This window comes from Brachyistius frenatus, unplaced genomic scaffold, assembly GCF_029030835.1.
Source record: "Brachyistius frenatus isolate BFR_SWC_R1_liver_20210118 unplaced genomic scaffold, ASM2903083v1 Contig_114, whole genome shotgun sequence".
Taxonomy (NCBI): Eukaryota; Metazoa; Chordata; class Actinopteri; family Embiotocidae; genus Brachyistius; species Brachyistius frenatus.
The window spans coordinates 546152-562078 of NW_027210713.1; the positions used below are offsets into that span (position 1 = coordinate 546152).

At 40.5% G+C, this 15927-nt stretch overlaps 1 protein-coding gene across 4 annotated transcripts; it reads right to left on the reverse strand.

Moving 5' to 3' along the window:
- Positions 1-2: 2 nt before the first annotated feature.
- dyrk1ab (dual-specificity tyrosine-(Y)-phosphorylation regulated kinase 1A, b) lies at positions 3-11570 on the reverse strand. 4 transcript variants are annotated; one of them, XM_069712907.1, is made up of 12 exons: positions 11485-11570; positions 9355-9424; positions 7505-7701; positions 7130-7222; positions 6427-6615; positions 6038-6185; positions 5644-5930; positions 5334-5480; positions 4857-4997; positions 4433-4736; positions 4122-4246; positions 3-3784 (listed from the first exon to the last, which is right to left on the reverse strand). In XM_069712907.1, the coding sequence occupies exons 2-12, from the start codon at positions 9377-9379 to the stop codon at positions 3197-3199; spliced, it is 2244 nt and encodes a 747-aa protein (XP_069569008.1). In that variant the 5' UTR covers positions 9380-9424; positions 11485-11570; the 3' UTR covers positions 3-3196. The 4 variants fall into 4 exon arrangements, with proteins under 4 accessions (XP_069569008.1, XP_069569009.1, XP_069569010.1 ...); XM_069712908.1 differs by lacking the exon at positions 9355-9424 and having other exon boundaries at positions 11485-11563; XM_069712909.1 differs by lacking the exons at positions 9355-9424; positions 11485-11570 and adding an exon at positions 10501-10549.
- Positions 11571-15927: the final 4357 nt, after the last annotated feature.

The window sequence follows — 15927 nt, forward strand, 5'->3', positions numbered from 1 at the left end:
ACTTCTTTTTATATATCATACATAAGACTGTCTTAATATAATACAAAGGGCATTGTCATAAACACAGCAAAGTCTTGACTAGATCTTACAATCTGTGGATACATGGACTTATCCTTTCCCCCATGCTGTTCAATTCTATAGTGCATGTTGCATGTACAAAAAAAGTGAAAAAAATGTGAAATCAAAAATGAAAAGGATAAATCCAAATTAAATAAAGAGGATTTCAACTTCTGTTGGGTGTTCAGATATGTCAACAAGTATACGTGTTTGTGTATAACCCACAAACTGAACAGGCTTATGAAAGATGGAACCTTTTTTCAACCATGTGCTTCTCATATAACCAAAAAGTAAGGTTTGTGATGTACATGCACTTACAATATACCCTGTGAAAATTATTAAGGTTTGAAGATCTAGCTTTCCCTGTTTGATTCAAACCCTACCTCATAGTGTTGTCCTGATGTAGTCAAGTACCTTTGCCAAAAGGCAAGGTTTTGCCACTAAGAAAACAGGAGTTCCTGCCCACTGAATGGTCACCAAATTGACAAACATAATCAACATACCAGCAGGAGCAAGGTAGTGAGTTCTATACTTCCTTTATTAAAAAAATATAAATATATACATAAATTCTATTTCAACTATTAAAAAGGGGCTGCATTTCATGACAACTGCTCTAAATAAGAGGTCAATCAGCATGATCTGAAATAGGCGCACACTTACGAGTCACTGCAGTCAATTTTTTTTCTTTTTCAGTCTTTATTTTTGGAATGTTTAGTACCAGTATGAGTGCCAGTAATAAAACCGCCGGCAATTTTCTAAACGTCTCAAATTCTGCGGGGTATGAAAAATGATTGCAAATTTGCAATTAACCTTGACATCCAGATAAAACCCCAATCTCAATATAGGTAGCTTTACATTTGTTTGTGGAAATACCAAGCGTGGTTTCTAATGATGGTTTCTCCTTTAAAATGACAACAGCATGACCAGTGGCCTGCCCTGAATTTGAGTGGTGGCTGTGGGCAGGGTTTGTTTGTTTGTTTGTTTGTTTGTTTGTTTTTGTCTAATTTGAAAGCTGGTAAAATGAGTAACAGAAGAAAGAAAGCACTTCAAAATCCCTGATATAAAAAAAAAAAAAAAAAAATCTGGTAATTGACTGTAATGTTTTGAGGACTTGCATGTCTGCTTCTGCAAAGCATGTGATTGTGGTCTGACAGACACCCTTTCCCTTTTAATAGGACAACAATCATGGGGATCTGCCCTACCAAATCAGAACAATACCATTCAACACAAACTGATTTTCCACAACTATCCTCACCCTGCCAGGACAAAGTCTTGCTTCATGGCAGAAACTAGCCAAGTTGACCAAATGATGTATGAAAGGCAGCAACACCCTTTGAAATAGTATGATGGGGGCAAAAGAAAAACGACGACACAGAAATAGAACGCATTAGTCTCCTTTTTTTTTTTTTTCCTTTTTTTTTCTTCTTTTTTTCTTTTTTTTCTTCTTTTTTTTTTTTAAACCATCAGCTTCTATCTTGCTACTCCGGAGCCTGCAGAGTAACTACCAAATTCTCTAACATACCAAAGTTTTAAAAGACTCCCAAAATAATCTACCAATTAATATGGAAACAGTTTTGGTAAAACGTTGCAAACAAATCTGGCCAGAATACACAATAGCCAACGGTCTTGACAACGGTCTCCAGTTTTGCTAAAGTAATATATTGCAGCTGTTTGTGTTGACGTTAAAATAAGATCTTGATAAACTTTGCGTCAAAGTGGTGAACTGCTACATTATTGGTTACAGACACCTATATGCTATAAAACAACTGCTTTGGTATAAAAACATATCCAAAGGGAAAATAAATTCTTGTAAAATTCACAGCATAATTTGAGGAGAAAAAAGGCAGTCACTTAACTCGTTTTTTTCTTCAGTTTCCATGTTTTGGATGGAGAGACTTGTGCAGGTGGTTCTGATGAGGAACTACATGCAAAAGGGAAAAAAATAACAAAACATAAAAGGGTAGACTCTGGAATAGATAGTTCTTTCCACTGCAAAATCCTTAACCAGTTTCAAGGAAGTAATGTTTAGGAGGTTGTTGTGTACAATAAGACCCTGTTATGTGGGGCCCTGCTGAAGACGAAATCTTTGTCAAGAAAGGCCTCAGATTACCATTCTTATTTACCTTTTCTAAGTTGTTTTAATTTCCTTAAAGAATTAAGGGCTGTCTAGAGAGAAAAATAGAGAAAAGCCATCTTAATTCAAATGATAATGTCCAGCTCCATCCCAGTCCAAGTCCATGAGTCATAAGGCCAAAGGGTTATCGAGAACCAGCCGCTGACCGTCTTCCTCTCGCTGGGCTGGATCCTTTCGTCTCCCATGCCCGTCGCTGCTCTCGCCTGTGCCGGGGCCCGGTCGCAGCTTGCAGGACTACAGGGGGCCTCTCGGCGTGATGGGTGGTGCCTCCCTCTCCTTTGACCCGGTTGGTGTGAGCATCCACCTGCGGGGCGGGGGTGGGGGCGGTGGGGGTGGGGGGGTCGGGGCGGGATGGGGGGGTGTCTCCTCTCCCCCCTGGCCAGCACACGCTTTAGGGACTCCACTGCTATGTGCTCCCCTTGAACAGAGTTACACAATACCGACCGACAACAAGAAATATCACTGCAAACACTTCCCCTCATTGTCAAGCTACAGGATATACAAGCAGCTTTTACGTGAAATTTCACTTTAAAAAAAAAAAAAAAAAAAAAAAAAAAAAGGGCAAAAAATAATGAAGAACCAGTGGAAGAGTAATGTCAGGCAGTCCACGGTCTGAACCGAAGGAGGGTGCCGAGCATTTTATCACCGACAGCTACCTGCAAAAACAGCTTCCGACTCGGCTTTGAAATGCTCCTTAGAAGATTTTGCCACATAAATACCATATGGTGATTACTTGGTGGTTACATGAAACTGGTGAAATGGTAATGGATGTCTCAATCTCACTATGGTTATTCCGCAGTATTATTTTGTGCCTAATGATTGCGAAAGAAAAATGGATGAAAATTACATATATACTTTTTAACAAAGGTTTTTCTCTGTAGTAGCGGTTCAGTGATATCTCCCTTCTGACGTGAGCAGCTTTTGTTCTCAACACACCTTGTAGTAAAAAACACCACCTTAAAAATGACGCACAGGGGGGGAACACACAGCCAAATGTCAGTGCAGTCACGAGCTGGCCATAGAACTCTGCTGCACACACACTCCGGTCATCGGAGACTCCTCCCGGTCCATGCCCTGCCTCATGCCCAGGTGGCCTTCGGCTAGGTAGTGGCCAGGCCCCGTGTTCGTGCCCATGGAGAACGCAGGGTGCGCTGCCATGCCAGTCTCCTGCCGTGGGTTCGAGAAGGCACCTAGCCCCATGCTCAGCCCACCATTCTGACCAAAGTCAAGGGCTCCGGCGGGCAAATGGCGGAGCTGGTAGGCCTGGTTCCCATGGTTCCCAGTGGAAGAGGATGATGTCGAGGAAGAGGAGGCAGAGGAAGACAGGGAGGTCATGGACAGGTGGCCATGAACCACCTCCATGGAGTCCTGTGTCGAGGAGCTGTGTGTTGGGGAGGTGTAGTGGCGCGGGCGCGGGCGTGTCGCCATCATCGGGCCGTGGTGGTGATGAGAATGGGAGTGGGGATGCAGGGCCTTAGGGTGCTGGGGGGGAACATGGAAGGTGGTCTCCTGGACTGGGTGGGTCTCTCCAGTGACTGACTCTGGTCCAACACCACCTCCCCACACCAGCGGGGGTGGGTAAGGCTGTCTTGCCTGTCAACGTCAAGCAAAAGAAGAGTTAGCGGTGGAATACGGCGGCACTCATTTTGATCCACATGAAGGTCACACTGAGCGGATCTGCTTTGTATCACAGCAACGTAAGGAGCTTCATGTTTAGTACGCTTCAAGAGATAAAGCTCTAAAGTTCACAATTTGTAAAACACGACAAGTTTGCTTTCCAGAATATTACACACTTCTCATAAAACCGACTCCGAGACTCAACGTCTTTTATTAGACAATCAGAATATCAACCGTCTTCATTCACCACCACGTCAATACCTCCACTCCTGACCAGATATACTTTAGGATGTTTCCAGGGTAACCGACTGACCTGTGGGCAGAGGCTGTCACCATCGATGGCAGGCAGGGCCGTGCCGAAGTGTCCTCCACTGTGCAGGTGGTGATGGGTAGGGTCTGATCTTGCTCTGCCACTGGTACTCGTCCCAGATGAGCCTCCTACGTGTGAAACAGAAGCGTCACGAGTACAGTCGCAACAACGTCAACGCTACAACAGGATGTTTAGTGTCTCAAGGTTCCACAACGGCGTTGAAAAATGATGTTTAATGTTGTTGCTTCTGGTTAATAACCTGTACTGTAAATAACGACATCTTGTGCTGCCCAGAGCGTTCAGGTGGCCCTTACCTGAACTAGAGGAGGTGCTGGAGGTGGTTCCTGACGACTGGGACTGCTCTAACGCGGGGCTTGTAGACACACTACTGCTCGTATTGGTCCCCTCGTCCGCAGTCTTCTTGAAGAAGCTGTGCTGCAGGGCATAGTAGGGCTGGATGCGGCTCTTCGGGTCATAGTCCAACATCCGCAGGATCAGGTCCTTGAACTTCAAGTAGTCAGCAACAGCGTGGCCGGACTCCCCCGCCCGCCGGCCACCCGGACCCCCAGTCTCCACACCCAGGATGGAGTGGAGCTTCCGTGAAGCAGGAGGCTTATACTGTTTAAAGCAGAGTACACCAAGATTAAAAAATGTACTTGAATGCCACCTTATTTTTTCTCAGTAATCACCATCACTGATTGTTGTCAGAGTCGGACTGCATCAAAGAACTGAGCTCACCCTTTTGCCATCTTTGGTCTTCTTAACACTCCATGTACCGTCTGAAAGCTTCTCGAAGAACTTCCTGGCTTTTGGGGCCAGGTCCATTATGTGATTAGGCGGGATACCAAGAACCTCAACTATTTTGTTCATCTGGTCCACCTGGGGGAGAAAAGGTATTCAATCAAGTCAGTCAGACACACTGTAAAGGTTTCCAATTCTGTCTGACTCCTCTGGGACATTAGGACTATCTACACAATGAATACACTTTTACATCCGTTATTATGGAAGTTAATGCCATTAACTGTTGAGATTAAGTGGCCGCAGTTACTGCAGACAACTTGACAGGGAGGGGAGGGATGTTTTAGGATTATGAACTCCATTTCCCTCAATTCGTGAGGTTTACGTGACATTATTTTTATGTTGGACATAATAATAATCATTCTTAGTTCTATTTCAAAGCAGAGCGTTGAACAAATCAGTTTCAGATTGTTCTACCTCATTGGCTCCACTGAAGAGAGGTTCTCCAGTGTGCATCTCCACCAAGATGCAGCCTAAGGACCACATGTCGATGGCCAGGTCATAGGGCATTCCCAGCAGCACCTCTGGGGAGCGGTAGAAGCGACTCTGGATATATTGGTATATCTAGAGGAAAAAGAAAAAAAGCACAGAGTGAAACTCACCATTTGCCTCGAATTACCTCTTCATGGTAATGATGAGAGGAAACACCCATTGCACAATTCTCAGGGACATTTTTTTGCCTCCTTTCATTTTATTGCTGATAAGGAAAAACTGCAGCTTTAGATACCCTTTGTCCCAGCTGGCATGAGCTGCCAAAGTCCACTATTTTGATGGCACTCCTCTTGGGGTTGCAGAGGAGGATGTTCTCGGGCTTCAGGTCACAGTGGATGATGCTGAGCTCAGGCGTGGCCAGGAAAAGTAGCGCCGTGCATAGCTGCTGGGCAAACTTCCGGGTGAGGTTGAGCGAGACGCCGCGGAAATTGGTGTTTCGGAGCAGGTCGTATAGGTTGTAGGACAGCATCTCAAACACGAGGCAGAGGTGGTTCCGAAACATGAAGTGACGCTTTAGGTGAACTGCAGGAGACCAAAACGTACCAAAGTTAGTCAAATACCGGAAAAATCCTTTAAAATTTCTTTAATATGTCTCGTCAGATGAGATGTAAATTTCAAGAGTGGATTACCAATGTAGTATTTCATCTCGGTATCATGTTTGTTCATGAGCTCTAGGAGGCGCACTTCAATCTGGGCTTGATTGAGGAAAGCTTTCTTGTTCTTGATGATCTTAATGGCAACCCATTCCTGCTCTGCTCGGTCGTATGCCTTCACAACCTAAAGAGGCCGACGAGAACAATGTCGGGTTTAATGTGTCCGTAACACAGAACTGTTCATTCAATATTAGACATCAACAATGCAAATGCTAACATATGAAAAGGGTGGCATAAAAAGGGTTGAGGTCATCAATACAGAGCAAAATGAAACCATTTTTATCTACAAATTATCCATCACGTGCACTCAAACCAAGTGTGTGTGTGTGTGTGTGTGTGTGTGTCTGCAGCCTATAAACAAGCACCTGTCCAAATGATCCTTTTCCTATTAAGGAATCAATCTCATAGCGGTCCATCCACTTCTCCCCATTCTTGACGATGTAGTCATAGTTATCATCGTCATAGCCATCATTAAAGACCTTCCTTTCTTTTTTGTGACTGGAGTCTTCACCTTGACCCTGTTGGTGCCGTCTCTTCTTTTTTGCATAATACACCTGTAAATCAACAGAACAGTTCTCACGATCACACACCATATATTGCCATCAAGTTTCACACATCCTTCCGATTTATCAAATTGCTGATACAGATAAATGCTTTTTGGGCTGCATATACGTATCTATTTAGTTTTTTATGGAATCATCTGAAATGTATTTTTGGTTAAAAAAAAAAAAAAACATCTTTTTTTTATTTACAAAAAGAGTAAAAAGTACACATGATTTGCCATTGCAAATAGGTGCCACCTTTAAATGTGTTGTTTCAATCCAGAATTGTAAGATATCTGGGCAGAATCAAGTGTTACAAAAAAAACAACTAAAAACAATAGAAAACAAAAAAATAATCTTCATATTTGAGAAAGTTGAAATGGTAAATATTTAACATTTTTGCTTTAAAACACAACTGAATGATTATGATTATCAAAACAGTAGCAGATTAATTTCCATTCAATAAGAATATTGATTAATTATTGCAGCTCCAGATACATTTAATGAATAAAAAAAGGAAACTGACCTCATTGATGTGTTTGTATGTTTTGATAAGGTCAATGGAGAGCTTCCTCAGGGGAGCTGAAGTTGGGTCACGAAAGCACTGGGGCATGTGCCTCTGTAGTATCAAAAGGAAAATCACAACATCTCATAAACAAAAAATATGCACGGCACCTTTGTGATTGATTTACAGCCTTAATGTTAAAGGCCTACCCTTAACATTTTAATACAGTTAGTTTTGCACAATATGAAATGGCTAGACTGAAACATTTGACAAGCAGCTATTCTGCCTGGTGACAGCAGAAAAAAAAGAGAAGTAGACTTTTATATCTCTAAGTATTGCAATTCAGATGAAGACTAAAAGGAATCCAGGCACTGGAGAAGGGTAGGGTTAATGTACCTGATTGGCAGTGAGCTGTGGTGTCTGGTCGCTGTACGGTAAGACCGTAACAGATTGGTCAGTGCTTGGCTGGTGGCGGTCACTGTACTGCTGGTGCGTATGGGGCATTGGAGCAGCCATCTGAAGACCAGCAGTGTGTAAAGAAAAAGAGGGCGCAAGCCGGACGGACGAAGGTTTGCATGCTGAAGTCTCTCCTCCTGGAAGAAATGAACACAGCTCTGAGTTGCATTTTCACTTGATTCAAAATGATATGTAACGAAACGGGTGATAATCTTGATCTGAAGTGGCTGAATTTTCTCCTTCACACAATAGATTTGTGGCCTAAAGTAAAACTGTTATATATATTTTCTACTTACTGTACAAATATAATAGAAATAGGCAGCATTTTCTGCTTAATGTAACCAGTAACAATTCCTTTGACAAAAATGTCTAACCCTACCTTTGAGAAAGGATAATATTTTCAAAATGCAAATTAAGCATTTTTACTATTTACATGTATGTTGAAATAATAAAGCATACGCCATACAACAAAAAACAAAATGATCATTACATGTTGAGAACAGCAATAATTTTTACATTGTTAAGAGAAATGTCAGGTTAATGCATACTGTCTTTTGTTAAATATGTAAAGTCGAAAAATGCATCAAAGGATAAGCACAAAATAAAACTTAACAGTAATATATCAACCTTTGTGAAGAACAAGGAGAAAAAGAGCAGGTTTAACAGTGAAAAAGGGTGAAAAGACAGCATCTCCACACTGTACAGTGAATCATCCTTCATTTTAAGCCAGAAGGAATCAAAAAATTATTAAATAGCATGTTCAGCTATCAGCATCTCTCACCAGACAACACAATTCACCAGTGCTACACAGTAACCACTATTCAGAATCCCAGCAACAGCACCTAATTAGCATAGCCTATCACCACAGAGATACAGCGTGATTTGGCAAGCCCATCAATGCACAGACCAATCACAACGCAGTATGCAAATAGCCTACTTTTGTTGCCAGGGCAGAGCTGCTCCCATTTTCCAATGAGAAAACAAGAAATAAACAAGAAATAAAATTGAACTTTGGCACACTTAGACGTTGCTTTCAACACAAGAGCCTGACAGCAAAATAGCTGCACAGCCCAAAACCTGCACTCCATCTGAGAGCGTTAGAAAGCTGACCCAGCTTTGGAAAAGCAAAAAATACACATTCACTGACAGAAATAAGAGGAACTGTAAGATGATAGAGCACAGACAAGCACTGTACTTGAAGGGAAAACTAAGATGTTTTATTGTATCTTATTTTCAATATATACACACACACATATTTCTTTATATATATGTGTATATATATATATATATGTGTGTATATATATCTATATATGTATAGATATATATGTATATATATATATAGATATAGATATATATATATAGATAAATATCTATATCTATATATAGATATTTTACAATTTAGGTTAATGTTAATTTTCACTGGAAAATTGTCTTTATAATACACATGTTTAATGCACTAAAATAATAAGACTGCTTTGTCATGATGACTAGTATGTCTGTTTTATGTATTCTAAAGCCTGTACCTGAAGACAATCTATGTCAAACTTATTTTAATCGATTTGAGCTCTGTCTTCAAATAAAAAGTTAAACTGCATTGAATGAAATGTTATATACCGTACTGAGCAGTCTTACTAATGATTCAGCATTGTTTGCCTTTTTCCCACTTGAGAGTATCCTAACATTTGTGCACCTGGATGCCAAATTCAAAACAGCAACATAAGGGAAAGAGAATATCTTAGGTGTACTACTTCCCCCACCAAAGGGTCAAGGCTTAATGTATAGCAGCTAACCTGGATGCATCTTCTCCTGTAACATTTCATATCATCCTGGGAGGAGAGTCCAGCAGCAAACCACAACCCACTACAAAGAATAAAAACAGATTATTATTATTGTACATCTTTGGTGGGATTTGCCTTTAAAATTAGCTAAACTTTTGGTACGAGGAAGGGACAAGGGACCCCAAAAATCACAGGACATCCCCTAAAAAAGTGTGTTGAGGTATGATTTTAGGAGGAATTTAAGAATAAAGCTCCAATTCAGAAAATATGAACTGCTTGTAGATCAACTGTGAAATATATATGAAGCTCTTGTGAAACTGTTAAAGGATAAAATAGTTTACTCAGATAGGCCCAGACTACAAAACATTTAAACAAGTCAGGGTTAATATTGTTGTGGGCCTATAGGAGTTATTTATCTCCTCTCAGCATGTCTATAGTCAATATGATATTTAAATGATACCTAAAGTGGATTTTAAGATCTGAAATCTGTTTTTTTTGGTTTTAATTTTTTAAATAGGCAATTGATAGTCAGAACCCAACTGGCCCAACTACAATTACTGTAAAGGATAGTGCAAATTTAAAAGAACTTTAAAAAAAAGTTTGGTTTGAGCCCAATTCACAAACCCAATAGCTGGTATTAGACTAACACAGCTATAGGGTGAATTTGACATCTTGAAAATCACAAACCCTACTGGGAAAATCCAAGCTATATTTGACCACAAAGCCATTTTGAAAGCGCACTTGTAGCTCTTCAGTCTCTCCTAAAAAAAAAAAAAAAAAAAAAACCGTCTGATTATTCTTAAATTTTCAGTACTGACATATGAACAGTTCCTTTTCCTGGCTCGGAGTCATTACGGCATCGAAGGGCCTTTTTTTTTTTTCCTTTTTTTTTTTAGGGGTAAATACAACGACAGCTAGCTTACTATTAGTATCCGCATCATTATCATCATAAGTGATGGGCTAAAAGACCTCTGGAACAAAACAAAAAAAACAAAAACCACAAAAAAACCCGAGTGTCATCTTCTCACGCCCAAACCGATCAGATCCATCCCGAAGCTGAATCAAACGTAACCCATCCAAAACAATTTAAAAAATAAAAAAAAAAGCAAAAATAAAAAAAAAAGCCTGACGTCCGATCCCGAGCAGCTCTGTACTTACAGATGATGGGGTAGGTCTCGTCATGGTGGGAATTTAGGAAGCATATTCAGTGTTAATTCGCGTCCTCTCTCTCTCTCTGTGTGTGTGTGTGTGTGTGTGTGTGTGTGTGTGTGTGTGTGTCTGCGGGCTCCTCGTATAAAATGACAAAACGTATTAACGTTGCCGTTAGCAGCCTAACTAGCTAACGTTGCCGTGGTTAACGTTACCCTGAAAACTGCGGGACAAGCGAGCACATATATATATATATATATATATTATATATATATATATATATATCTTCTCTCTCGCCAATCCAACGTTAGCTGGTGACGCTGTGTTGCAGCCAGCGGGGCTGTGAGGCCCGTTCAGCTGGGTCGTCAACAAGTCAACGTTAACCATTAGCCAGGTTAGCGCAGTTAGCTTCGAGGCGTTAGCCTGGTTAGCTCCAGTACTGCTGTTTAAAATAAATAAATATAAAAAAAAACAACCCTGATATTAATATTGGCAGTAAATCAAATCGAGTAGGGGGGGAGGGAGGGGGCTAGTGAGCTAACAAGGAAACCTTTTTTTTTTATTATTATTTTCCTTCCACTGTGCGATGACATAGTTTAATAACGATGCCAGTCCTGAACACACACACAAATCCGCCGCGTCCTCTCGGTTATAGTCCCGCAGCAGCCGGGGCTTGGACGAAGGGGGCTCTCGGTCCCTGACATTATAGAGAAAAAAAAAAAAAAAAAAAAAAAAAAAACCCGCGTCCGGTGACCTACTGACTGACTGAAAGCGAGCGAGGCGGGCTCCGGCGGAGTCGGCACCGCCGCCGAAACGTTAAGCTAGCCGCCGCCGTGAGCTCAACTTCACCGTCGCGTCCGTCATTGTTAACCATTCACAGGGAAGAAGAGAGAAAAACCTGCATCTGCGAAGGCGTTGACATGAAACTGGGAATCCAACGAAGGCTGATGTCAAAAAAAAAAAAAAAGATAATAAGTGTACCCGCTTGCTCACCTCTGATGGCACGATCTTCATTTAAAGTCCAATAACCTGTATGATGAGGAAACTTATCCAGCTTGATTTCTCTCCTCCCTGCGCGGCTAAAGCGAGTAACGTTAAATCCACAAACCCTTTCCGTCCTCTGACCGGCCTCCTCCTCTCCTCCTCTCCTCTCCTCCTCTCTCTCTCTCTCTCTCTCTCTCCCCCCCCCAAAAAAAAAAAAAAAACCAAAAAAAAAACCCTCTACAATAATCCGCCAGTCGGGTTCAACACGCTCTTCATGTCCCGAAGCGCTCAAGATCACCGATGTTTGACTTAAAACGTTAACGATCAGCTGATGACAAGCGACATGCTAACGTTGACTAGCACGCAGAACCTACTAGCTTAAGCTTAGCGGACGCGCTAGCTGCTCGACCAGAAACGAACGGCAGCTAACGTTAGCTGCCCGCTAGCTGTAGCTTCTTCGGCTAACCCCCGAGCTAACGCTTGTTAGCCGCCGCCGCTAAATAAACGTCACGCTAAAAAAAAAAAAAAAAAAAAAATCTAGATTTTTTTTTGGTTGTTTTTTAACGTTGTCTTTCGCAAATGTCGCGTCGGTCACTTCGATTATACGACAAGTGTAGTTAGATCCAGAGTAAATATATATATATATATAAATATATATATATTTTTTAGACGTGAAACAAAATCCGTGTCCTCTGATAATTTTGGTTTAGGAATTTTGTGTCAATTTTCACAAAATGGCGCGCGGTCCAAACCTGCGCAGTGAACCGGCCCGGTGGACCAGAGACGCGGACAACCGAGTTAGTGCGGCGCCGCCAAAAATTATTCCCAGCTAAATGTTAAAACGTCGGCCTCTTCCGTCTCCTTAATCCGATCCGCTCGACGCGTTTCGATATCCAAAAACGTCAAACATATATCCACTGACAGCATTATTCCGGCGGGAAGGGAGAACATTTGAAAGGACTGAGCTGGGGGGGAGGAAAAAAAAAACCCTCCTGACAAAATGGCGATGCTCTAGCTTGTTGCCATGGCAACTGTCAATCAAAAAAAAAAAAAAAAGTACCCGGATGTATCAATGACGAATAAAATCTAACTGGCCAGAGTTACAGGACACATAACTTCAGAGGTGTCCCTGTCTGTCTTTTCGACCGCGTTTGGCCTGTTGCTACCAGCCGGCGGAGATTTATATATCGTCGACTGTGCTTATTTTTATAACGTGGAGCTACCACTACATTTATGAGTGTGGCTTTGGGAGATCTTACTTGTCATGTGAGCTTCCATAACAGCCCATTCTCAATAATAATTGTAATCATAATCATCATCATCATCATGATATATTGCTCCTAAAATTATTAAAATGTAAACATACTAAAAATAAAATACTGTAAAATATCCATTATGCGAATTTTTAGGTTGCTGAAGTTGTTTGAATTCTCAAATTCCCAAAATAGATAGCTTAATGCTAAAGACTTTACAGATCTTTGCCTAATTTTTTTCTTTAAAAAAAGTTATTTAAATCAATATATATCAATGCAAACAATGAAACATCAAACAATGTCCAAAAAGGTGATTTGGAGAGCTCCTCTTTTTGTTTTCTCTCTTTTTTTTTCCCTTTCAAATGGAGTAACCATCTATACTCTCATTTTTACATCCAGAGGGACGGCCCTAGAAAAAAGACATTGCATCAAATGTGCATCCTGACCTAGTCGAAATGAAGACATTTACACCCATTTGTTGAGTTGAGTATAGAAGAAAGGGAGTTTGTGAAGCTTTTGCTATTAAACATCCGCAGGCTGTCACACGAGTTAGTCAAGTCTCGCAGGTGGATAACACTTGCAAGACTTGTTTGACTTATGAATAAGATAAAAAACATTTTAAGAGACAGAAATCTCTGGCCCTTGAGAAATATGTTGTGTTCATGAGCAGAGAAACCCCACGGTTAACTGTACCAGGGATAATATCAAACCATAAACACTCTCGGGATCTTATAGAATGATAAACATACAGCAGATCCAATAATCCAAATGTAAACAAATGAGTTATAGATATAAAAGAAGAAATACTGAATATAGATCAAAACAAAGAAGCAGAAAGGTTTTTGATGTATCTTGTCGCTGTTAATGTTCACATTAAACACGTTCATGTTTTGCTGCGTTGCAATAGAGTGTTTTAATTTTGTGTGCTGGCTCTGTTTATTCATTTTCAGGTTCAAGTCTTGCTGAAAAGTGTTACATGATGAAACACAGACTCATGTAAACACACCAAAGCCAAACAATGTCTTTTTAGGACCACTTTCTACCAAAGAATAAGTTCCCATAAACGTTGACAGTGTTTTCAGTGAATAAGTCAGAGTAATTGGGGCATATGAGCTCTGAACTATATGGAGTTGTTTATATATATATATATATATGTTTTAAAGTATTTACAGCACCTGAAATTTCATTCAATGATATCTGAAACCTGAGAAAATTGAGCCAGAACAAACTGCACAAGTAAATACCACTGGTAAGCGATTAAACATGCTTATTTTTTATTTAATTAATTTATTTAAGTTTTTGCAAGAAATTGTCTGCATCTATAATTTCAATGTAGTTAAAAAAGGAGTGTGGGCTTCTTTTTTTTTTTTTTTTTTTTTAAATCCAAATGACCTGATGCATCCAGTTATGTATTAACTTTGTAGTATCGGTTCATGTTCTTTCCATCTTTCTTTAAACAGGGTCAGGTTTTGCTTGCTGTAACTCTTTCTCCTGTTTCTTTCCACTAACACATCCCTTTTTAATTGTTTTCAATGGAGGACAAAATCCACAGTCTTTGTTAAAATACATTACACTGGTCCTCCTTTGGTAATATAAAGTTTCAGCAGTCCGATGTAAACACATCAAGTGGTTAAACTCCACTCTCACGAACTTTTTAACGATAGAAAGTGTTTCCCTTTGAGCTGCATTGAAAAAGTAGAAACAAAAGCAGTGATATTTGGAAGATATCCACTGTGCTTGTCTAACTTGGACGGCTGAAGCTGCACATAAGCCTCAGATAAACTTGGGAGATATTTTTGCACCAAGAGAGAACTGTGGATTTTGTGTCCCATCACTTAAAATAAAAATGCGTCAGGGATATTTTAGTGAACAGGAGGAAAGATTACAGCAAAACGACCAGTGAAAACAACTACGCTGACAGGTCACATTTATATCCGTCACAAGCATTTTAACATAAACTCTGTTGCTTTCTTAATACACCTCTTATTTCCATAGTTGGGTTGCATACACCGGTGGACGTTATTTAAGAGGTTCGTGACTGTAATCTGGAGGGTGAAACACATGCCATCTGCTCATTGTATTCACAAGCTTTTGATTGTTCACATCAAATTTCTGGAGTGGAATATCCTGGAGTTAAACAAAACAGAGTGAAACCGTTTGATTTGGGGAGTTTATTTTCTAAATTAGACTACAGCTTGTGTTCAGGGAGACTCTTTGGTGTAGTAATATCTCGGTGTTCATTCGCTGGGTGTTGAGGATCATGATTTAACTCTTCTCCTGGTGTTTACTGTACGGCTTTGTTGCCGTGTTAGCATTTCCCAGCATGTCCTCGTTATTTGTTTTGTAACTTTTGAGAAGAAAGCAACAAAATTAAATCTAAGTGACGGGCAGAAATGATTTTGGAACATTTCAATGAAAACATAATGATACATAAAATGGAGCTATGATTTAAAAAACACAAGTGTGTAAGGTATAGGAACGTGATATATATAATTATCACGCTTGATCATTGGTCAACATGAAACTTGCGATACAAGGTAATTATTCATGATGCATTTATTGTTGCACACATTTTCATAAATACAATTTGATGATGAGTAAGTAATTCATCTATAGTAATTTTCATATAAAATCTCTACAGAGTGATGAAATTATAACTCCATAAGTGTCCAAATACTTTCCAGTGTTGACTCCTTAACACTGTGAAGGAGTTCATGCTTTGCACAAATGTTTCCAGGGATCCATTTATATCCAGTACCACGTCAAAGCCTGTAATTAACCCATCTGTCCACTAGAGGATACTGTGTCACCTCGCTTCGGCGTGAAATGTGAGGTGCCTTCGGTTTAGGCACCAAAAAAACAGGTGTTGACGTAGGAAAAGATCATCCATCCAGACAGACAAACATTCACGCCTAGGGGCAATTTAAAGTTACCAATGGACCTTGGTCTTTGAACCAAGCTTGGTTTGTGAACGGCCGTTATGAAGCCTCGAGTTTGGATTTTGTCCGGCGCCTTCTTGCTAGTTCGGAGCAGTTTGGAGCAGGAAGTGACCATATTTGGACAAGCTGGGGGAGGAGCAGGCGGTGGATCTGACTGATCTGAATGGAAACCTGACGATACTACGTCCCGCCCACCGATAGCCGTAACCTGACTGCACTACAGGCCTGTCAATCAAACAGACACGCCCCCAAATGTACCA